This window comes from Xyrauchen texanus, chromosome 28, assembly GCF_025860055.1.
Source record: "Xyrauchen texanus isolate HMW12.3.18 chromosome 28, RBS_HiC_50CHRs, whole genome shotgun sequence".
NCBI lineage: Eukaryota > Metazoa > Chordata > Actinopteri > Cypriniformes > Catostomidae > Xyrauchen > Xyrauchen texanus.
In genome coordinates this window covers 10,394,591-10,418,683 of record NC_068303.1, presented here as the reverse complement: position 1 = coordinate 10,418,683, position 24,093 = coordinate 10,394,591, and the positions used below count along the sequence as shown (strand labels likewise).

The following is a 24,093-nucleotide window of genomic DNA, read 5'->3' as shown; positions in this document are numbered from 1 at the left end:
GGAGCGATTGCTGTACAATCGATTTCTCGACTCAATCTGTGATCTGTAGTTCGCCTGGCTGCCGCTAACATGATAACTTATTGCCATGTAGCGTTGTATTAGCTAGTGTTTCACGTCTAAATAAGCTCTTACATCTTGTTTTCTCATTTTGTCGTGTCAGAGGTCTTTAATAATGTTGAGTTCTACATGGAATTTCATCAAACGCCATAAGAGAAAATTCATCTTTACGGGTGTTTTTGTTGGAGGTAATGTGGGATAGCACTCCTGCATGCTATATAGTTTAAAGATTATTAACAGACATGTGCGTTAATTATCTGTTTTTAAAATCAGGGTAAATGCTTGTTACTATAATATGTTACTATATGCTAATATATGTACAATGTTATTCGAGTATCCCCAAGCATTCTGATCTCTTTTATACATAATCTCATTCTCAGTTCACCTGTCACCTAGTTTTAATATTGGCATATTGTTGGTGAAGGCAAAGTTAAACTGGACTTTACCCTGGTTGCTTAAGGCTATAGAAAGCTCTCATATCACTTAAAAGATCTGGCAAATTTCCTTTTGATGTCAACTTTTATCATTTAATCAGTAGTTTACTGTACTGGTGTAATGAATACCCAAAATTCAATCCCAGGTGTATATCTGCTTGGTAAATATGCACAGAGGAAAATTCAGGAGATACAAGAGCGAGAGGCAGCAGACTACATTGCTCAAGCTCGGAGACAGTTTCATTTTGAAAGTAACCAGAGGACATGTAACATGACTGGTAAAAGTGGCATGATCACTTATAAGATATCATGTACTGTATGTGTTACTTTACTGTTGAAAAGTGAAAATGATGTGCCTTTATTTGTAGTGTTATCAATGCTTCCTACTCTAAGGGAGGCAATCATACATCATTTGAACTCGGAGAGCCTCACCTCTTTGCTGAAGACCAAGTGAGTCATTCATGTAAATTATAGATGATTAGCTTCATATTAAATTAAAAGAATATGGCAGTATGCCTGAATCCATTCTTCTCACACAGGCCAGCAAATAAGCTTGAAATCTGGGAGGATCTGAAGATAATTAGTGAGTTCAAAGGGTTTCATCATTGTATTAGTCCAGACATTCTGCATTAATCAAAGTCCCATCTATTAATGTTCTAAAAATATGTTGTTGTTTTTTTTCTCGCTCTCTCTCTGCAGGTTTTACTCGCAGCATTGTGGCGGTTTATAGTACTTGCATGTTAGTGGTGTTGCTCCGAGTTCAGCTCAACATAATTGGTGGCTATCTGTACCTGGATAACTCTGTAATGAAAAATGGAACGGTAAAGTCATAGCTATGTTTTTTCAAGGGAATTTAAAAATGTATATTTCCCGTCCTGGATGCTGATTGGTCAATACATTGTTCCAGCTGTACTAATATTGTATCATTATTTTTGTTGCATAGCAGTGTTCTTATATCGGGAACTATATCTTTTTAATTGTCTTAATAAAATAATGTTTTCATTACAGTTTGTGTCTTTAATAGTCAAATTATGCAGTAACCGTTTTATATAAACAAGAAGACACTTCTTGTTTATATAAAATCATATCATACTGTGTATTGTGAAAGGATTGCCTTTTATCCATGATCATTTACTCAATATACCTTGTTTAAATTAACATGATTTTGTCACTATTACAACTTCTTTAGACAGCCTTAGCCCCTCCTGATGTTCAGCAGCAATATCTGTCAAGTATTCAGCACCTACTTGGAGAAGGTCAGCACAATGTAAAATCTGTATGTCTAATCTGTATTACAGTTTAATCCTGTCTGTAGAGAGAGTCCATTAGAGAGGTTTTTATCCCCTGTGGTCCTGAAGTTCCTCTTTTTTGTCTTTTCAGGGCTAATTGAACTGATAACTGTGGTGAAGAAAGCTGTCCAGGAAGTTCTTGGAATGTACGTTGAGTGATTGAATGGATAATTCATGTTTTTTAATCCATTCACCCCCTTCCCCTCACTCCCTTGTGGCTATTCTTAATATGTGGTTGCAGCTAATTGTGCTATGCCAATCATCCTGTATAATTAGCACTAACTACTGTCCCTGTGTTCTCAGGGTGTCTCTGAAGCAGAGTTTGTCTCTGCAAGAGTTGGAACAACAGTTAGCTCAGATCAGACAGTTGGTGGAGGAGGGGTGTGCTTCCTCCAAACACAAAACTCTTTCCTGGTACATGATTCCTGATGAAGAGAACACATTAGCATCACAGGTAAGTCACTACATTATTAAAGTACATTTGTAATGTTCATGTGGAGTTAGATAATTGTAGTGCATTTATATTGCAAACCTCTATATATTGTTTTGTTTGTTTCTTTGTTTTTTAGGCCTGTGGTCTCACAGAGAATGATATCACCACAATAAAGCTGCTCAATGAAACCAGAGACATGCTTGAAAGGTATGGTAAACCATAAAATCAACCAGTCATCTGTTCATAAAGTTAATATTTTGTGGTTCAACAGACATATCAATGTAAAATATAATAAAAAAAAATCTAAATGATGGCAAGGTTAGTATTTAAATGCTAATTCACGCTGCTATAACAAACGGCAGCATTTCAAAAACTTCAACTCAAATATTTCTCATATGTTCTCATAATTTTCTCAGCCTTATGCAATCCCAGACGTGTATGGCTATCTTTCTTCTGCTTAACACTAACAAAGATTTTTAGAAAAACATCTCGGGTCTGGAGCAGCAGCCCCCGCGACCCGACTTCGGATAAGCGGTTGAAGATGGATGGATGGATGGATCTCGGGTCTGTAGGTCCATACAATGCAAGTGAATGGTGGCCAGAAATTTGAAGGTCCAAAAAGCACATAAAAGTAATCAATATGACTTCAGTGGCTTTTTTTTTTGTACTTCTATACACGATGAGTCAAAACATTATGACCACTCACAGGTGAAGCAAAAAAACATTGATCATCTAACAAGGCCACCTGTCAAGTTCTGTGTAGATTAGATGGTAAGCGAATGATTATTTCTACGTGTCAACTTGTTGAATGCAGGAGACATAGGCAGGAGTAAAGACCTGCGCGACTTTGACAAGGGCCAAAGTGTTATGGCCAGACATCTGTGTTAGAGCATCTCTGAAATGGCAAGGCTTGTGGGGTGCTCCCGGTCAGCAGTGGCGAGTACTTAACAACAGTGGTCCGAGCAGGGACAAACCACAAACTGGCGGCAGAGTGTTGTCTCCCAAGGCTCATCGATGCGCAAGGGCAGTGAAGGCTGGCCCGTCTGGTCCGAACCAACATAAGGTCTACTGTGGCACAAGTCACAGAATATTTTTATGATGGTTACGGGAGGAATGTGTCACAACACACAGTGCATCGCACCCTGCTGCTTATAGGACTGGTCAGAGTGCCGTTGATGACCCCTGTTCACCATCGAAAGTACCTAAAATGGGCACGCGAGCGACATAACTGGACTTTGGAGCAGTGGAAGTTGAGTCCCATTTTCTTTTACATCACATGGATGGCCGTGTACATGTGTGCCATTAATCTGGGGAAGTGATGGCACCAGGATGCACTGTGGGAAGCGACAAGCCGGTGGAGGGAGTGTGATGCTCTGGGTAATGTTCTGCTGGGAAACACTGGGTCTGGCCTTTCATGTGGATGCCAATTTTACACGTGCCACCTACCTAAACATTGTTGCAGTCCAGGTACACTCCTTCATGGCAATGGTATTCCCTGATGGAGCCTCTTTCAGCTGGATAATGCACCCTGCCACACTGCACACATTGTTTGGGAATGATTTGAAGAACATGATGAATAGTTCAAGGTGTTGCAATTGACCTCCAAATTCCCCAGATCTTAATCAGACTCAGCAGATATAACAGAATGCAAGAGTCCCGAAATTTTTTTAAAAGATACTGTGCTCCTGCACGAACAGGATAAAGAACGGATAAAGACTTACATCTAGAGTGTGTTTACATTTAAAAACTTGAAAAGCAGCACAAATGTATACCAAAATGCACTTTGTGTGAGTGGCCCCTTAATGCATTGATTTAACAAAACCAACAACTGTTGGAAACTGGTGTTCATTGGGGCAGTGTCAACAAAGAGTGTGTCAGCTTCATTCACTGTAGGTGCCTCAGAGAGTTATACAGTATTTTGAGTGTGCTGATTGGTCCAATGTGAATGCTCTTCTTTTTGAATGCCATTTATGACATAAGGAAGAAATGAAGCAATGGGACATATATTGGTGTAAATTAATGTGCTGACATAGGCAATTCCAGCACATCTGGACATCACTTTACACTGTTGTTTTATTACTGTTGCTGGGTACTAATTACTACTTTTTCTTTTCTTTTTTCAGTCCAGATTTCAATACTGTTCTTCGTACATGTTTGAATCGAGGCTTCATCCGATTCATTGACAACATGGCAGAGTTCTTCCGGCCCCAACGTGGAGACTCCACCCCCTGTAGCTCACCTGATAGGTCAGTGTACATGCCTTAATTATATTCAGGAAGGCATGTATTTGGGATATGTGCTGAATGCATGCTACATCTCACAGTGATAAAATTTATGTTCTGCTTATAGCCACTTCTAGCCATACATTTCAGTCAGGTTAAAAGTTTGACCTTTAAATTTATGAACTTTAGAGTGTAGAGACAATAGAGCATATCTGGGTTTTTTTTGTGTGTGTGTTTATTTTTATGTCTACAACTTACAAATAATTCATTTATAACCTTGTGCGACCCCGTGTACACATTTGTTGATGTAGTATTTTGGCTTTGCTATATGCAACACATAATTTTAATTCATTTAAACTGACTGATCTCAGTTCAGAAGACTCTGGGCTGTCAGTAAAGGGTTAAACTTTCAACTTATTGAGTCATGTGACAAAACAATATGGTGCCGAGGATCGCCAACAAAACTACTGGTGAGAAACCTAATTAAGAGTCAACAGATCAGTCTCTAGTTTCATCCAATATGCCATTTATCGTGAAACGCCACGGTGCTAAACACATTGTACACTAATGTGTAATTTTTTTCCTTATAAATCTAATGCCGTGGCTGTGCTGATTACGCAGTTTGTGTCACACATACTATCTGTGGTGCGATCCACAACGCAGACCCCCGAAGTACTTTGGCCTTAAGTCATTCGCTAAATAGGGAGCATCCTATAACACTCTGCAGCTATGTGCATTAAATCCAAACTTCCTATCAAGTTGCAGATGATGTTTGGACCTTTTAACATGTTTGGCAGACGTCGAACAATGGTAATCGGTACATGGATTCAGAAATTATTTTTTTATATATAAAATCGTTGGCAGTGATTGGATGATGCTGGCCAAAACTTTTAATCAGAATGAATTATGCTTATTTCTGATGTAGTGTCTGTAAAATCTCAAAAACAGGAATAACCAACACTCCTGGAAACATAATAAAAAAAAATCTATAGCTTGGTATTATCTTAGTCTCGCTGTGCACATATGTTGCCATCAACTTTTAAGTAAAACTATTTTCTGTAGAATTTATGCTCAGCAGTCACGCTCTGGTCTCAGGAGAATAAATGAAAATGCTCATCAATTGGAGCGGTGGTGGTGTAGTGGTCTAAGCACATAACTGGTAATCTGGTAATCAGAAGGACGCTGGTTCGAGCCCCACAGCCACCACCATTGTGTCCTTGAGCAAGGCACTTAACCAGGTTGCTACAAGGGGGATCGTCCCTGTAATAAGGGCTCTGTAAGTCGCTTTGGATAAAAGCATCTGCCAAATGCATAAATATAAATATATCAATTCAACTGCAGCTAGATCAAAATAACAGTAAATTCTAATATGTTATAAGCTTTCAGTTATTAACTGTGTCCAGCTAATGAGCGCGTTTACATGCACGTTCTTACAACAATTATGCTTAATAAGCCAACAACATGTGTGGAAAGACTGTTGGAAAAAATAGTTTCAGCGATGCATTGCGATTCATACTCAAACGATTCTGAATCGATTCTCAAAAGAATCAGAATCGATTCAGTTTAAATCACGGCAGAGCAGTGGTGCGTGCCAAAGACAGATGTGGAAACAAAGACACGAGTTAAGAGCATATACTAAAGTCAAGTCCACAAACATGACTGTTTACAGACCAGCTGTATCAAACACATGACCATTTGTGCCCGAATGAAACTGCAAACCCAAAATTATTTCACAAACCCACACACAACGGTAGTTTGCTACAGAGTTTATTTGTGATAATAAGCCAACAAACAACATGAAAGATGAGCTTGCACCCATAATTGCACTGATTTGCACACAACGAGGAAAAACGCAGAAGAAAATAATAACGACGCAGCGGTTCAGGAGATGTTGGTGATGTTTTCATTTCATTATTTTTTTCTAAACCCAAACCTAAACCCGATGCCTTTACTCTTGCGCACTCACTCATTTGTCAGGACAAATTTTATATAATAATGAAATACTATTAAATGATTTACAATGCTTAAACAAAAATAATAATAATAATATAATCAGTTTAAGCAATGGTATTCAGTGTGTTTTGATGGAGAACCAATATTTCTTTTTTGTGCTTTAAAGAGATTTTGGGTTCTAAAATTTCTAAAGAAAGAAACTGAAAAATTGAGATAATATTTTAAACTTTTAAACCATTTATTTAATCTTGTGGATGTTCCATGTTTTGTTCACAGCTCATACTGAATGTAAAAGGCCAGTTTATGTAATGTGACTCATTCTGATTTTTAAAACAGCTGTTAAATAAAAAGCTGAAAGGGAAAAAATAGAAAGTAAAAAAATACATTTTGAAGAAACTGAAAAAAGAAAGATATTGAAGGACAAAATGTTTTTCTTGCTTTGTTTGATTTTTTTTAATAAGCTGGGCCGAGTTTCCCGAAACCTTCTTAACGCTACGTCGTTCTTAAGTTACACCTTAAGCTGTACCTTATCGTTAATACGTGTTTCCCGAAACGTTCTTTGTTAAGTATACCTTCTGTAAGTCATACGTTCGGAAGGTTGGTCTGGAGCACTCTTAGCTATACCTTATCACTGTTGGCAGTTCACTCCGCTAGTGGGCACCACTGCAAAAAGCTTCTTTACATCTTACTCTATACGAATATTATTTTAAATTGAATATACCCAGTGTTCAATTAGGCTAATTCAAGTGTTTTCATGCAAATAATAAAATTGTCATCACACTGATTGTTGTTAGCTTTTTAATTATATTATCCAAAGGTACATCAGCTGGCAAACCATTCGAAAGTAAAGGCTTATTCGTCTATTTAAAGAGAATGACTGTGGTGGGGAATTTGGTCAGACTATTGCAGCGATACAGCGAATAGTTGTGCTAAATCAAAGACGGCGCCGTCCGCGAAGCCATTTAGTGTATGTGCACTATTATATTCGCGAAAACTTTAGTTCCCTGGCTACCATGTCAGAAGATACAATTCAAAAGAAATTTCGCCTGCCACGACAGCAAATTCAGCAGCTTTTAGATCTTATTAGTCCGGATGTGTCAAGACAAACTCGACGGAACCACCCCCTCAGCCCCGAAATTCAGCTGCTTGCGGCTCTCCGTTTTTATGCAGTGGGGAGTTTTCTGGAGGTGGCTGGGGATGGATATGGACTGAGTAAGACCTCGGTGTGGCGGTGCGTTCGTTCAGTCACAAACATCCTGCTCCGTCATGCCACAGATTATATCCGCATGCCTTCCGCCAGGCACGAAGTGATGGAGGCGCATCAAAGCTTCCATGCCATTGCCGGTATACCACAAATAATAGGGCTTGTCGACGTGACACTTATCCCCATAGCCAACCCATCAGCGCTCAACCAGGCCTTCATCTGTCGTAAGGGCTTCGCGGCCATCAATGTCCAGGTGGTGGTGGACCACAGGGGATGTTTGCAGACGTGGTGGCAAAGTGGCCTGGTAGCGCACTACGACAGCATTGTATGGGCCAATTCAGTAGTGGGTTAGACGCATGACACGTTTGAGCACGAGGTTGTGCGTTCGCGCACTCTTTCCGAAATTATATAAAATATCCAGGGTTTAATTTAGTTTGCAATTTGTAATTTTTTTTTTTTTTATAATATCCCATGAGTCCAAATAAATGCAATTTCCACTATTTCTGAAGTGCTTCTTTTAAAAAGAACACCGCTTTCTCACATAACGCAGTGAAGCAGCCCCAGCACGAGAGAATAATTGATTCTCGAGCCATCGATATCAACAAATTCAGCACCATCGCCACGGACAGCACCGGGTAACGTCGCACGTAAGAAGGTATATCTTAGGCGGCTTCCTAAGGCATGGTTCGAGGAACACACCTAGAAATGGTATACCTTCAGTTAAGTTATACCTTAAGAGTCTTCGTAGCGCGCTAAGAGACAACGTTATCGGGAAACTCAGGCCTGATTTTTGGGAGTTATCAGCTTATTGCTGTGCATGTAAACTTGCTCAATAATTTATAAACTACTTTCTTTGTATCTCCAATGTTTAAAACTGAAAAGCAAGTGAACCTTTTTATTGAGAAGCAATATTTGCCCCCTGGAGTTGCTTTTACCTTCTATGAGGGCTTTTTTTTTTACTACACCTATAACTTCATATGAATGGAATAGTAAGTTATGAAATGTATATCCAATGTTATATGAGATTAAAAAAAAAAGAGGAAATAATTACAGAGGTTTATTACATTGTTTGCCCCCAATTAAAATGCAGGGTGTTTTGTTTGCTTTCTGCTGCATTTTTGGCCATAGCCCTGGTTAATTTCTAACCTTGGTAAAGAAAAAACATCCAGATATGTCTAAATTAAAATAGACTGTATCAAATTTTGAGACAAAATGCTTAGTTTATTACATAGAATGTCAGAACCACTGAATGCTTTTTTTCCTGTGAATAATTTATCACCTTCTTCCCAAGGCCAGGACAGTTACAGTTTTGCAAAACTTAAAGTATGAATACAGTATTTATTGTGTTGTACAGATGATCAGTACTGTTTATCATGTTCTTCGCTTCCAGATTGTCGCATGTAAGCCTCCCAGTAGCCAAAATCATTCCCATCATCAACGGACAGATACATTCCATATGCAGTGAGATACCAAGTCACTTTGTCCAGGTGAGACACGAGTGACATTTTCATCCTGAGCGATAAACTCATTTTGACTTGTATGTGGTTTAAAAGCTGACCATACTTCTCCAAACAAAGGCAAAACTCAGTAACTAACACTGTTAACCCTTAAATCTTCGATGGTCGGACCTTGTGGAAAAAATCGAATTGTTTATATAGTCTTGACCAACACAAAATAGGTATAGTTTTAAAGCTTAGAAGCTCTACTTAACAATGCATGTAGGCACTGTGACAAAAACTATTGCTTTGAAATTTGCAGACAAATCATAAGAGTTCTGTTTTGATCATTTATTAAAGATTTGGGAATCTACATATTATTGTAATCAGTAAAAGCATCAAACTTATCAAATAGCCATGTTTCATATGTTGTTGGAAAGCTCTCAAAGATTAGAATACAATCTGACAAAAATTTTGTGAATCATAGGTCTTCGACATACAGTATGTTTCATGTAAACATGTGTTGTTCATATGCCGCTTAACTTCACGAAAAATAAACAGAACATAAAATATCACATACAGTTACTTGGATGAGGCAATCCTCTTTAATATGAATCCACACACAAAGTAATTGTGTGCATAGATAATTAGTTAACCCACCTGAAGCACAAAGTTCACACAGCATCTGGCTATCTGGCTACAAGCACCTTAGCTTTCCTGGATCAGATGACGTCATCGGAAATGCTGTAACGTCATGGAATGCTAAACCAATCAGATTGAGTTCAGATTGCTCCAAGCCCTCTATATTTGGGCAGCGAGTCAAGGCCCTGATATACTTCCAAAGTTCTTCATTCAGAGGTCAATAGAAGTTCTAAACAGCCAAGCAACAGTATACTGTTTGCGAACATTCAGTCACACACCACATTGCTGTTGGAGGCGTTTAGAGGAGCATTTAAATATGAGGACACTACATGTAAACCCTTAACAAATGTGGCATTATAATGTGTTATTATAATGTGTTATCAATGACTTTATGCCTCATTCTATGAGTAGAATTCACATGAGGAGTGTGTGGAGGCTTCACGCTATTCACAGAGGCATCCACGCACAACTCGCCATGCGCACCACCGCGAATCTACCCTCCCTAGCAACCAGGCCCATTTGGTTGCTTAGGAGACCTGGCTGGAGTTACTCAGCACAATCTATATCATTAATGCATTCGAAAAATGTTCTTTAAAATGATACCGAACACTTGAACCTCCTTAAGCCTTTAATTTTGTGAATGCCACTGAAACAGGAAATCATTAAAACACCCTCAGAGCTTAAAGGGTTAATGTGAGAATAAAGGCTTCTCACAGTTTTTTTTTTTTGGCCTCTTCTCCCATTTTCTCCCATAAATCGGAGTGTCACGATTTAAGTCTCTTGTGTCAAGTAAAAAGAACATTTTATAATTCACGAGACAACTGCATTTTGTTCAGTTCATCGCACTGGCCAAAAATGCTTTAGCTTGAACGAACCCTTACTTGTTATAACATCTTAAAGACACAGCACTCATGCTTAAGATGCTGAAAAAACAGCAATATGTGGCGTAACGGTCAAAGACATCTGGCTAGTGGGTGTTTACATAGAAAAAAAAAAAGGATGCAAAAACACTTTCATTGTGAAACTCCTAAGAGAATTTCTATCAAAAAAATAACTTTGGTCACTTTTCATAAAATGTGTATTAGTAACATTGTAGAACAATATTTGCTTTCTTTTTATAGGATCTTTTGATGATAGACCAGGTGAAGGAGTTTGCCGCCAATGTATATGAAACATTTAGCACCCCCCAAGAACTTAAGAAGTGAGCATGGAAGTGAGCAAGACATGGACTTGTGTAAAAAAAAAAAAATGGAACTCGTTACAAGTTCACTTCAAACAGAGACTCTCGTGTGGTGCAGCACAGAATTCCTCTCTTCACATACCCTGTTCTAAAATTGACCTGGGGAAAGGAACTGACGGCTGATCTGAGAAGCAAGTGTGTAATATGGAGTTCACATCCACTGTTTAGTAAGCATTTAGTAAGGGGTAGACTCATGATCTGCTAGCTGTCCTATCTGTCTGTCGTGAGTGACCCTCCCCTAACCAAACTGGATAATAATAGCAAATAACTGTCAATAATGTCCCAGGCATGCCAATGTTTTTAAAGGCTATAACGAAGTATAATTTTATGTTTTTAATAAATGTAGCTTAATCTCATAGAACTCTCACAAATGTTGAGCGCTAAAAGTTCCTATTTGAATGATTATCCCTGCATTCACACCTGCAATATGGACTTCAAAAGGAAAAAAATCTGTAGAATAAGTGTTTATTATGAACATTGTAGGTATTATATATTTGAATCTGATGATGCAGCCCTTCAACACCATCTAAAGGACCAAAACACAGTTATGTCCACCTCTCCAACAACATCAATGCATGATGTTTTGCACTGCTGCTGTTTATCTTTACATCTCATTAACAGCACTATGGATGGGGTGGATGGATGATGTATTTTGCAGACTATTTGGATGTAGCATGAGTATGCTACTCCTTTTGAAAGATGACCTATGAATGTTCATTTTAATAAAAATGTGATTAGTAATACCGGAACTATTCATTAAAATGCCACTCAATTTGATTAAAAAACAGTTGGTATGGTATGTTTTTAGCAAGCAGACTCCTGTCTTACAGCTAAATAAAACTAGGTTGCCAACATAGCTGACCGATTGAGGACCATTTACACTCACTGAATTGGGGACACGTGTACAGCTACTTATTAGTGTGATTATCTAATCAGTCAATCATGTGGCAGCAGTGCAATGCATAAAATCGTGCAGGTACGAGTCAGGAGCTTCATTTAATGTTCACATCAACCATCAGAATGGGGAAAAAATCTGATCTCAGTGATTTCGACCGTGGCATGATTGTTGGTGCCAGACTGCCTGGTTTGTTTATTTCTTTTAACTGCTGATTTCCTGGGATTTTTAGGAATAACAGTCTCTAGAGTTTACTCAAAATGGGTGCAAAAATATCCAGTGAGTGTCTGTTCTGTGGATGGAAACTCCTTGTAGATGAGAGATATCAACGGAGAATGGCCAGACTGGTTCGAGCTGACAGAAAGGCCACGGAAACTCAGATAACCACTACAATTGTAGTGAGCAGAATAGCATCTCAGAATGCACAACACATCGAGCCTTGAGGTAGACAACAGCTGAAGACTATGTTTTGCGCTTTATAAAGACTCTAGTGTTCCTAATAAAGTGAGTGTACATCCTGTAAGAAAATGTGTGGCACCAATCATGTATTTTCAAGAATGCAAACTGTATGTGCAATATTAATGGTACAGTAGGCCTAATAGTCACTTTACATGCAAGAGCATGTTACACATATTTCATGTTACAAAATAATTACACATTTTAACATCACTATAATTGTAGCCAATGAACACTATTACTGTCATGTAAATTGTAACTATACCCTTTCACCTGTAATTATGATACACACCTGGTGGTTGCCATGGTTGTAGCATACTGAGTGTACAGTGCATCCGGAAAGTATTTACAGCGCTTCACTTTTTCCACATTTTGTTATGGTTACAGCCTTAATCCAAAATGGATTAAATTCATAATTTTCCTTAAAATTCTACAAACAATACCCCATAATGACTATGTGAAAGAAGATTGTTTGAAATCTTTGCAAATGTATTAAAAATAAAAAACAAAAATCATGTACATGAGTATTTACAGCCTTTGCTCAATACTTTGTTGAAGCACCTTTGGCACCAATTACAGCCTCAAGTCTTTTTGTGTATGATGCTACAAGCTTGCCACAACTATTTTTGGGCAGTTTCTCCCAATTTTGCAGAACCTCTCAAGCTCCATCAGTTTGGATGGGGAGCGTCAGTGCACAGCCATTATCAGATCTCTCCAGAGATGTTCAATTGGGTTCAAGTCTGGGTTCTGGCTGGGCCACTCAAGGACATTCACAGAGTTGTCCTGTAGCCACGATTAGGGTTGTTGTCCTGTTGGAAGATGACCCTTTGCCCCAGTCTAAGGTCCAGAGCGCTCTGGAGCAGATTTTCATCAAGGATGTCTCTGTACATTGCTGCATTCATCTTTCCATCAATCATGACTAGTCTCCCAGTTCCTGCCACCACCATTTTTCACTGTAGGGATGGTACTGGCCTGGTGATGAGCGGTGCCTGGTTTCCTCCAGACATGACGCTTGCCATTCAGGCCAAAGAGTTCAATTTTTGTTTCATCAGACCAGAGAATTTTGTTTCTCATGGTCTGAGAGTCCTTCAGGTGCCTTTTAGCAAACACCATATGGGCTGTCATTTGCCTTTTACTGAGGAGTGGCTTCCTTCTGGCCACTCTACCATACAGGCCTGATTGGTGGAGTGCTGCAGAGATGGTTGTTCTTCTGGAAGGTTCTCTCTCTACAGAGAAATGCTGGAGCTCAGTCAGAATGACCATTGGGTTCTTGGTCACCTCCCTGACTAAGGCACTTCTTCCCCAATTGCTCAGTTTGGCTGGGCGGCCAAACACAAGGAAGAGTCCTGGTGGTTCCAAACTTCTTCCATTTATGGATAATGGAGGCCACTGTGCTCATTGGGACCTTCAATGCTGAAGAAATTCTTCTGCACCCTTCCCAAGATATGTGTCTCGATACAATCCTGTCTCTGAGGTCTACAGACAATTCCTTGGACTTCATGGCTTGGTTTGTGCTCTGACATGCACTGTTAATTGTGGGACCTTATATAGACAGGTGTGTGCCTTTCCAAATAATGTCCAATCAACTGAATTTACCACAGGTGGACTCCAATCAAGTTGTAGAAACATCTCAAGGATGATCAGTGGAAACAGGATGCACCTGAGCTCAATTTTGAGTGTCAAAGCTGTGAATACTTATGTACATGTGATTCCTTTCGTTTTTTATTTTTTTTTTAAAGTTGCAAAGATTTCAAACAAATTTCTTTCATGTTGTCATTATGGGGTATTGTTTGTAGAATTTGAGGAAAATAATGAATTTAATACATTTCGGAATAGGCTGTGAATACTTTCTGGGTGCACTATTTTGGAGCTCCTCTCCCATGTAAAGTAAATCTCAAATTCCACTAGAGGGCAGCACAAAGCTATAATGTGTGCCCTCAGCAACTAAACAACAATCCTCAAACATGTCATGTTCTAACAGTAAATATCCTGACCAGTCTGAGCACACAAATGTAAAACAGGAAGAATTAAGTAATATCTGACAGAAAGTTCACAGAAAGTATGAGGTCTGAACATGAGGGAAGCATATGATAGAGACTGCTCTTGCACACAACACTATAGTTTTACGAAACTTCCTTATCCCGCTAAAAACCCTGCCATAAACTTTGTAATCCTGATTTAAACAACTTTAATTCTTCTGTTGTGCATTATTTGAGTTGTAATGTAAGTGATTTTATAAAATTATAAGCATCACATTTCTGACTTTAAACGCTCCAAAAATTGGCCTGTTCAATTGTAAGAGCCCCACTATAACCTAGAGTTTTGCTTTTTATTTATTTATTTATTTTATTTTATTTTTATTGATTCCAAGACAGACAAAAATAAATTAAACCACAACATTCAACTTATACCCCCATGCACAAATACAAATATCTTCATACCCACATATTAACAGACACACAAATAGAAATACATAAGTACTTAAAAAGAGACAAAGATTAACATATAGGGGAAAAAATTAAAATAAAAAAATTGTCTCCCTCCACTGCAAAATCTTAAATTGCATCAGATGGATCCTTGCATCTCTAGATGCAGACCTGATTTTTTTAGGATCCTAGCCCACTCTCCCTCCTCCAATACCAAGTTTATATCTTTCTCCCTTAATCTCATGAGAAGATGAAGCTCCATCCCCCAGACTCTGAATTAACAAAGAGTAATATACAGAAGCTTCTTGACTTTCCCATAAGCAGTAATCATCATTTCCAGAGTATCTTCCGCTTTAGGGGGGTGTACACCACTCCCAAAAACAGTACAGAGCAGGTGGCGCAGCTGTAAAAACCTAAAGAACTGGGATCTAGGAATCTTAAAATGTTGAACCAAATTATCAAAAGATCTCAGTACTCCACTCTCATATAGGTCACCGAGTGTAGTAGCCCCCATCCCAATCCACTCTGTCCAACAGAAAGGGGACTTATTAATATGTAATTTAGGGTTCAGCCATATGCTTGATGCAACATTTAAATAAATGTCAGAATTGAACACTCCAAACCATGCGCAAAATGTGGGGTGTGACTTAACTTCTCCGGTTAGTTTGATCGAAAGGCTTTGCTATGGCGAAATAGAGGCTTGTTACCCCATGTGAATCTACTTGTTCAATAAGAAACCAGGGACGGGCTCTCTCAGGTGGAAGTGACCAATGAGCCAAATGTCTAAGACCGAATGCATAATAATTAAACAAAACTTGGGAAGGCCTAGCCCACCTTTATCAATCGGCCTATGTAACTTATTGAAATGTAACCTGGGACACTTTCCATTCCAAATAAAGGACTTTGCTATGCTATCAAATTGTTTGAAATAAGAAAGGGGGACATCTACAGGGAGAGACTGTAGCAAGTGGTTAAATTTTGGAGTACAATTCATTTTAATAACATTAAACTTCCCAATCACAGATAAATGTAATGAAGACCACCTGCCCACATCGCTCGAAAAACTTTTAATTAAAGGGTCAAAATGAACTCACATAAATTAGCTTGGAATAAAATGCCCAAATACTTAATGCCCTGTTTGGGCCAATGAAAGGTGCCTGGTTGAAAAGATGTTATAGGCAGGTACGCTGTCAGTGCCAAAGCTTCGGATTTAGACCATTAAACTCTGTATCCCGAGAATTTAAAAAAGGATTGGATAATGCTGTGGAGGCAAGGCATAGATCTAGTGGGGTCAGAGACAAATAATAAAATATAATCTGCGTAAAGAAGAAGCTTATGCGCCACACCACCCACCATCACCCCTGGAAAATCATCCTCCTTATCGCGGCTGCTAATGGTTCCAGGGCAAGACAGAACAATAATGGCGAAAGAGGGCAACCCTGCCAAGTGCCCCTATCCAGATTCAAATAATCTGACATTAATCCATTTGTTTGTACCCCTGCTACCGGGTGTCTCTAAAGTAACTTAATCCTTCCAATAAAAGTATTCCCGAACCCATATATTTCCAAAATCTTAAAAAGATAATCCCATTCTACCATATCAGATGCCTTTTTGGCGTCAAATGAGATGGCAGCGACCAGAGACTTATCATTCGCCACTGACCACATGATATTGATGAAATGCCTAATGTTATCAGAAGAGCTACGGCCCCGAATAAACCCCACCTGATCTTTACGTACGTATAAGTTATGTCATAACTTTACTTAACCGGTTATTTAAGCCAATATTTAAAAAAGAAAAGTACATTTAGCTGGATCAGGTAAATTGGACGGTAACATTTACACTCACTTGGATCTTTGTCCTTTTTAAGAATCTGACTGATCCGGGCTTGTGTCATGGTTGGGGATGCTTTCCACTCTTTAATGATTCCGTATAAACTTCTAGCAAAAGTGGAGCCAATTCTGCAGCATAAGATCTAAATAATTCAGCGGCAAAACCATCTGGCCCCAGAGCCTTGCCTGTAGGTAAGGCCTTAATTACCTCATCAATCTCCTCCAAGATTATCTCAGAATTAAAATAATTATTTTGCTCAGTCAATAATTCAGGGAGTTCTAACGGTTCCACAAAGTTCTTAATATCTTCATCAGTAGACGAAAACATCATCCAGAAATATCAGTGCTAAAGCGATCTTCCGTTGCAGTAAGAGATTCATACATTCCTTGAACCGATCCCGTTTCTCTCTTGTCGAATTCGCGAAGTCCGGGAACAAGAAAATATTGTGATTCTTCCAAGAAAGATTTCCTTTGCACCTTGCCTGGCGCAACACTAGATCTTTATCGGATGATCGGATGAATTTGGCCAGGACTGATCTCCCTCAGCAGATCTCCGAGCCGGGACTCGCTCAATTTCCAGTTTATGGCCTATTATGTCGAGCAGACTCGGGAAGATCTCGTCTGCCTTCTCATGCTCAGGGATTCTAACAAATTGGATGTTATTCCTGCGGCTTCTATTCTCAAGATTTTCAAGCTTTTCAAAAACATATTCCAAATCAACTTTGGTCGTGGGCGGATTAGTGGATAATTCCCTCTCCAATGACTCCAGATTATCGATCCATTCCTCAGCATCCGCCACTGTTGTAGCTAACACAGAGAATTTTGTTTCCATGGCTGTAATCAATTGACATATCACAGCGAGATCCTCCAAGTCAGCAACAACCTTTGTCAGCATCACACACATGTTGGACAGTTGACGCTGTATTTCCCTGGCCGCAAAATCCAAATCGAGTCCCCGGTCCACAGGCCCTTCAGCGCTCTCATCTTGAACATGTAAGTGTCTTTTAATGTCTCCAGAGCCTGAGGATTTTGACTTCTTGGCCATGTTTAGCTCAAAGAGCAAATGCATCACTGGGTGTATCGAATTTCACCAGATTATGGCATGAAATTAATATAAATAAATGAACAAAGTGCACATAGCTGTCTCTCACATGTCAGCTTCTCGCATGCAGTCACATGACCAAGTTTTGCTTTTTTTTTTTAAAAAAAAGGAGGGATGAGTCAAAATGAATTTTTGTAGTAATCAACATAATGCTACAAATGCTGTCAATTACTCTTAACATGTATTGAACTTGTAATATTCCTTTCACTACAATTACTAACCCTCCACATCATGGCATTGTGTAGAATGCTATAACCACTAAATCATGAATTAGAATGGTGGTGGCGTAGTGGGCTAAAGCACTGAACTGGTAAGTATAAGGTTATTGGTTCGATCCCCACGGCCACCACTATTGCATCCTTGAGCAAGGCACTTAAATCCAGGTTGCTCCAGGGGGATTTTCCCTGTAATAATTGCTCTGTAATTTGCTTTGGATTAAAGCGTCTGCCAAATGCATACATGTAAATGAATGTTTTCATTAATATTCTACATATGAAAAATGCATGTGCTTCAAGTACATAAAATAACTGACATTTCTTTAACCAATTTGATCAGGGTTAATCTCTCAAGGTAAATCTCTCTGACATTTTAACCAGGTTAATCTTGAAAAACCTGTAAATTGCAGGGAGATTTAAACTTCCAGGCCTGAAAATTCATTGGAATTAGTTTTATCATCATTATCTTTATACAAATTATAGTTAGAAATCTTTTTGCAATCATGAACAGTCTTTAAAATGTATTGGTCAGAGAGTCTGGGAACCTTGTGTGATCAAACAGGCTTTACAAATTTCATTTTTTTTACTAACCTAGTTTTTAAGGATCTGAGCTGGTATCCCAAAGGTTGCAGATTCAAACCCAATTGTCCAATAAGTTTACTGCAAATTGATTTGCATAAGGAAGTTTCTGTGAGAAGTAGAGGGTCTTAGGTCAGCAACTCTTGTAAAATTACCAGTAACAGTCCTGAGCATCTTGAGACAAAAAGACTAAACAAATGACATCAGACTGATGCATCATTCAGGCAGCTGAATGGGTCAGCTTGTGGTAAATACCATAGCCTAAACATACAGACCAGCCAAGCACAGAAAGTGATCAAAGATTCTGTGGTTCAAATGTTATAAACTAGCATCCGTTTCCATGTGATTATAGGATAGACAGCTGAAACTGCACTGGTCATGCTTATGACAGTTTTTTGATTACAGTAATCAGGTAATAGTGAGTAAACAGCAAGAATGGGCTAATTGTTGCATAAGCCACTTAAAAGTGCTGGATAATTCTGATGGTGTTTTCCACTGCACATACCACATGTAGCAACTCGGGTCACATGACTCCCTCTGCCTCAGCGTGCTCATTGTTGTGTTTCAGCAAACAGGAAATTCCCCTTCATCACATGATATGGGTCTATGGTTCTGTCCCGTGACCTTTTTACCGAAACTGTTTACATCAAGTACAAGAATATAAGGGAAATGTATTCTTGTAATCTTTAAAAGAAGGTTGAAAAAAATATTATCTCTGTTTGATTATGAAATCCTACATTATACTGCATGACTCATCAATTTCTGGTTCACTTCTGGATTTAAAGTGCTCTATTCTCTTTGATTAATGTTGTTAACAAAATACTCAAACACTTGTAGGTTACTGTTTTGACAATTTTATTAATGCTTAATCATTTATTGATTGATTATTCTCCTGACCTATTCAAAACCCAGTAGCCAGTTATAACTGAAGCGTAAATGGAAATCTTAAAGGAATATTCCGGGTTCAATTGCAAGTTTAGCTCAATCGACAGCATTTGTGGCATAAAGTTGATTACTACAAAACATTATCTAGACTCATATCTTTTTCTTTAAATAGGCAAAAATGAAGGTTATAGTGAGGCACATACAATGGAAGTAAATGGGGCCAGATTTTGGATGGTTTAGTGAATAAGGAAGGGAATTTTATAAATTTCATAAATTCTTCTGTTAAAACGTGTCTGTTATTTGTGCTGTAAAATTGTATAAATAGTAATTTTACAGCCGTTTTAGGGTTTGTTTACTTCGTCATGGTAACAAAGTTGTAAAATTGGCCATACATTTTTAGAGAAAAGGTTAGTAAGCAATTTTATCACACTAAAATCATGTTAACATGCATAGTGTTTATGTCTTGTGGTTATACTTTTTAAACAGTGAGTATTTTCACGTTTACAGATTGGCCCCATTCACTTCCATTATTAATAGCTCACTGAAACACAGATTTTAACTTTTTTAAAGAAAGGGAGGGGCTTGACTACCACCCCTGGAGTCTCGAGTTCGAATCCAGGGTGTGCTGAGTGACTCCAGCCAGGTCTCCAATGCAAACAAATTGTCCCGGTTGCTAGGGAGGGTAGAGTCACATGCTGTAACCTCCTTGTGGTCGAATGTGTGGTTCTTGCGCTCGGTGGGGTGTGTGTTGAGTTGTGCATGGATGCCGCAGAGAACAGCGTGAGCCTCTACACGTGCTACGTCTCAGCGGTAACGTGCTCAACTAGCCACGTGATAAGATGTGCGGATTGACGGTCTCATACGCAGAGGCAACTGAGATTCATGCTCTGCCACCTGGATTGAGATGTATCACTACACCACCACGAGGACTTAGAGAGCATAGGGAATTAGGCATTCCAATTTGGGGAGAAAAGAAAAAAGAAAAGGAGGGGCAGGTCAAAATAATTTTTTTTGGTAATCAATATTATGCCACAAATGCTGTCGATTGAGCTAAACTTGTATAAAAGCCCAAATATTCCTTTAAATCTCTTGTCTGACCATAAAGTAGGCATGTCAATCTGTCCAGGGAAAACCATGGTGTAGAAATAATAATATATAAAAAAAATAATAAACTTATAATAGTACTGGAAAAAAGCTTAGCATGTGAAAATGCATTGCAATAATTCATGCTTTATACCTAAGACAGCAAACATAAGTAATGTAAACTTTTTCATGGAGGATGTTTAAAACGTTCAAGTTGGTATTTTGCTTATAATCAGAAAGATTTGAACTTGAGAAAAAGACCTTTCAGACCCCATCAGAACACGGTTGTAAAAGTTAAGTTAAAGAAAGTTAAAAAAAAAATTGGTTTACTGTAATTTCTTCCATGTGCGGCACACAGCCACAGCGATGACAACACTCAATGCATTATCTGATAGACATAGAGCAATACATATCAAATACTAAATAATGTTTTTTAAAACACTTTCAAAATTAAAATAAATAGAAGATAAAAAAACTGAGTGAATTTCAATGTGTTCCTCTTGTCTATGTGTCAAAAGATGGTACTGGGTGTTTTTGTTGTTCTGCTGGTCCTCAGGTTTTCAGATTATTTATGATTCAACTGCCTCTACACCTGCAGTTCCAGAGTCCTCCTTTGTTACATTATGACTCATTATGATGTCATAGACTGCAGACACTAAGCTCATCACATGAGATTGTGCATATTCTATCAATTTGTGTTTCATGACTCATAATAAGGCTTGTAAACAATGCATAAGTGCTGAATAACATATGTTAAATTCAGTTTAACATTCTACAAAATTTAGATTAAGCAGTTTTTTTTTGTTTTTTTTTTAAACATCAAGTATATTTATATGATGTTAAAACATATTTTGCCGCTGTCGATGCTGCTATAAAAGGCTCATATGAGGAAATCAAATTGAATCTACAGACTACATACTCACATTGATTCTGGTATAAATACACTATTATTTAGATATAATTGAGATATCACAGGTAAGGGCAAGGACAGTGATAAGCTTTAGCCCTGCACTGCATTGATTGTTGTGGACACGCCCTGACCATGCTCTATCTCCTCCGCTCTGATTGGCTGATCTCAAGGGATTATCATTAACTATTAATCCCATGCTGCAATGATGCATTCTCTAGTCACACCACAGACCGGGCAGATGATGTCATCTCACTTTAGCAATCTGATTGGCTGGAGCCTTCCAAGCAGCTCTGTTCTCACCTTATAAATGTTATATTACTCTGAGATAGATCCTTTACAGGCAGTCACATGACATCTTAAATATGACGTGGCCCTTAAAGACTAAGTGCAGTAATTTTATATTAGTAGGCCTATTTTGTTTCAGAAAAATGTCTTGCTTGAAATAAAATACCAGAAATTCTAGCCTCTTACGTTCTACTTCCTAGTAACATGTGATTGTAATTGGTGTCCCACTTAACCCAGTTCTTAGAATTAACAGCAAATTGAAGATGTGGTGCTTCATAAATAATGGGAAATGAATGCTCAAAATGAGATTTGCCGGAAGTAGTAGCCTATTCAGATACTGACTGGAATATTTGTATGAAAACTTTAATAGAAACTTCCTTAGTCAGAGAAAGGCCTAATATGTTGCCAACTAATTTTACTTTCATATCTGTACTGCAGGAAGCAGATAGCAGGAGAAGTAGTTTAATTTACCATTCAATGAGGTATCATTATATAAGAACTGAAGAAAGGAAAACGAGTTCCACTAAAAGAGGAAGTCGTAGCTAAAATGACGCACTATGAATGACGCAATCAAGTCAGTATCTCTTCGCCCTTTAACTACTTATCTATTTGTACATATCAGAATATTTTGAAATATATAAAATACTTTTTTGCCTCAAAACAAAGTTTGTGATGTGAACATACAAGTCTTTTATGAACGATTTTATGAAAATTCTATGAGAAAAATTAATGGGAAAAATACTTCAGGAACCCAGACGGTTGAATTTGTATGCAGGAACTGTTGCGCTCTTTAACTATAACTAATAACTTTAACTAAAAACTAATACTGGAGGAGCTTGTTTATCTAGGCCTGCCTACTGTAAGCGGCTGCTTCCCTACCACTGGATAAATTCATTAACATTTTAAAATAAGATTACATTTGTTTACATTAGTTAACAACATTATTTAACTAACAATGAACAATACTTTTTTATCTTGGTTAATGTTAATTTCAACAAATAGTAATACATTTTTAAAATCAAATCAAAAGTTGTATATGTATACACTAGTTAATGCATTATGAACTTGTTATCTCAGAGTTCAAGTCCAGTCCTGTGCTGGATCCACTCCGTTATGGACGGCACGCCACATGGTTTAGTGAAAACCAAGATGTTGTACAGCACATCCTGATAATAATATACTGTAACTGTAATAACTATTTTGCTGGAAATTAAAGTTAACATGCTAATTTTTTGTAATGGGTTTATATAGTATGTATATTATAAATGGAATTCAAGCACTGACGTAAAAGAGGGAGTCCTAGCTAAATGTGTTTCATTACATTATACTACACTACGAGTGTAGACTAATTTGGTTTCCCTATTAATTAGGCATACATAGTTTAGCGGGGAATGACCTTTAGGTATTTGCTCCCACCCTATAAACAGTTTGCACATAGGACAGAAATAACAAAACGCAAGACACTTGCTGTCGAGAGAAATGAGGTCACGGCCTGTGACGGGTTTGGGAATCCTGGCTACGGCTTTCCTGCTCTGTCTGTCTGCAATGAAAGTCCTGTGGGCGAGGATCTGTCACTATGGACACAGCCGGTGTAAACATATATACACTGTGCTTTGGTGGATGTACAAGGGTGAGGGCAGTGTGAAGGTAGCACTGAGTTAACTGTGACTTTATAAATAACTATGAACCCTTAGGCTCTGTATGTCACATATGTATGAGGGAAGCTAATAACTGTTATTTAGAGAAAGTAGTGTCAAGCTTTATACTGAGCGAGTGATGCTATGCATATTATTTTGTCTCCATTTGTGCTGAGTCATTTAAGACCTACATACTTATTTCATCATATAATTCTTTACATCTTGTTGTACATTGTTATAGCTGACAATCCATTAAGAATCAGCTTAGCAAAAAAAATATATATATATATAAATTTATATCACTAATAACACAGTAAAAAAAAAAGATTGTAGCTATAAGTGCATGAGCTGTATAAGATATAGAACAAGTTGAATAAGATTAAATAAATACCTTATCAAGTGTGAAAAGGGTATTTAGAAAATATTACAATAATGTTAAATGAACACTAACAGCCCACACAATTCTTACTTAACCACAATAACTGTCGAATGAAATATTACAATATTGGTGGTTGTCAGACTTGAACTACGGGCAATCATTCCTCTTTCACTTTGAGGTCTACCAGGTGGAAAACACTGAAACCATCAAGGGTTTATTCCCACAAATTCCATTTCATCTACTTTTGTGTGAAAATATTTGTAGAATAGGGAACAAATGCCATATATAATGGAAGCATACACAACGCTGGCGAAACATTTGGAAAAATTTCCAGATTTTGCGGTTTTGGAAGGAAATTGGTACTTTAATTCACCAAAGTGGCATTCAACTGATCACAAAGTACAGTTAGGACATTTGACTATATTTTACAAAAGTAATTTTTTATCAAATCTAGACAGGCCCCATTTCCAGCAGCCATCGCTCCTACACCTTATCCTTG

At 38.1% G+C, this 24,093-nt stretch overlaps 1 protein-coding gene across 1 annotated transcript; it reads left to right on the top strand.

The window, feature by feature from the left end:
* Positions 1 to 50: 50 nt before the first annotated feature.
* Positions 51 to 12,714, top strand: LOC127622026 (peroxisomal biogenesis factor 3-like). Its single transcript, XM_052095890.1, has 12 exons — positions 51 to 245; positions 638 to 769; positions 860 to 941; positions 1,031 to 1,074; positions 1,191 to 1,312; positions 1,681 to 1,747; positions 1,872 to 1,926; positions 2,084 to 2,234; positions 2,350 to 2,420; positions 4,337 to 4,459; positions 8,983 to 9,079; positions 10,792 to 12,714. The coding sequence occupies exons 1-12, from the start codon at positions 173 to 175 to the stop codon at positions 10,873 to 10,875; spliced, it is 1,101 nt and encodes a 366-aa protein (XP_051951850.1). The 5' UTR covers positions 51 to 172; the 3' UTR covers positions 10,876 to 12,714.
* Positions 12,715 to 24,093: the final 11,379 nt, after the last annotated feature.

What these genes read in the sequence shown, in the direction of transcription:
- LOC127622026 (XM_052095890.1), top strand. Translation starts at nt 173, where the DNA reads ATGTTGAGTTCTACATGGAATTTCATCAAACGCCATAAGAGAAAATTC. An exon ending in ACCTCTTTGCTGAAGACCAA is followed by an intron (nt 942 to 1,030) that starts GTGAGTCATTCA and finishes CTTCTCACACAG; the next exon opens with GCCAGCAAATAAGCTTGAAA. An exon ending in ACCAGAGACATGCTTGAAAG is followed by an intron (nt 2,421 to 4,336) that starts GTATGGTAAACC and finishes TTCTTTTTTCAG; the next exon opens with TCCAGATTTCAATACTGTTC.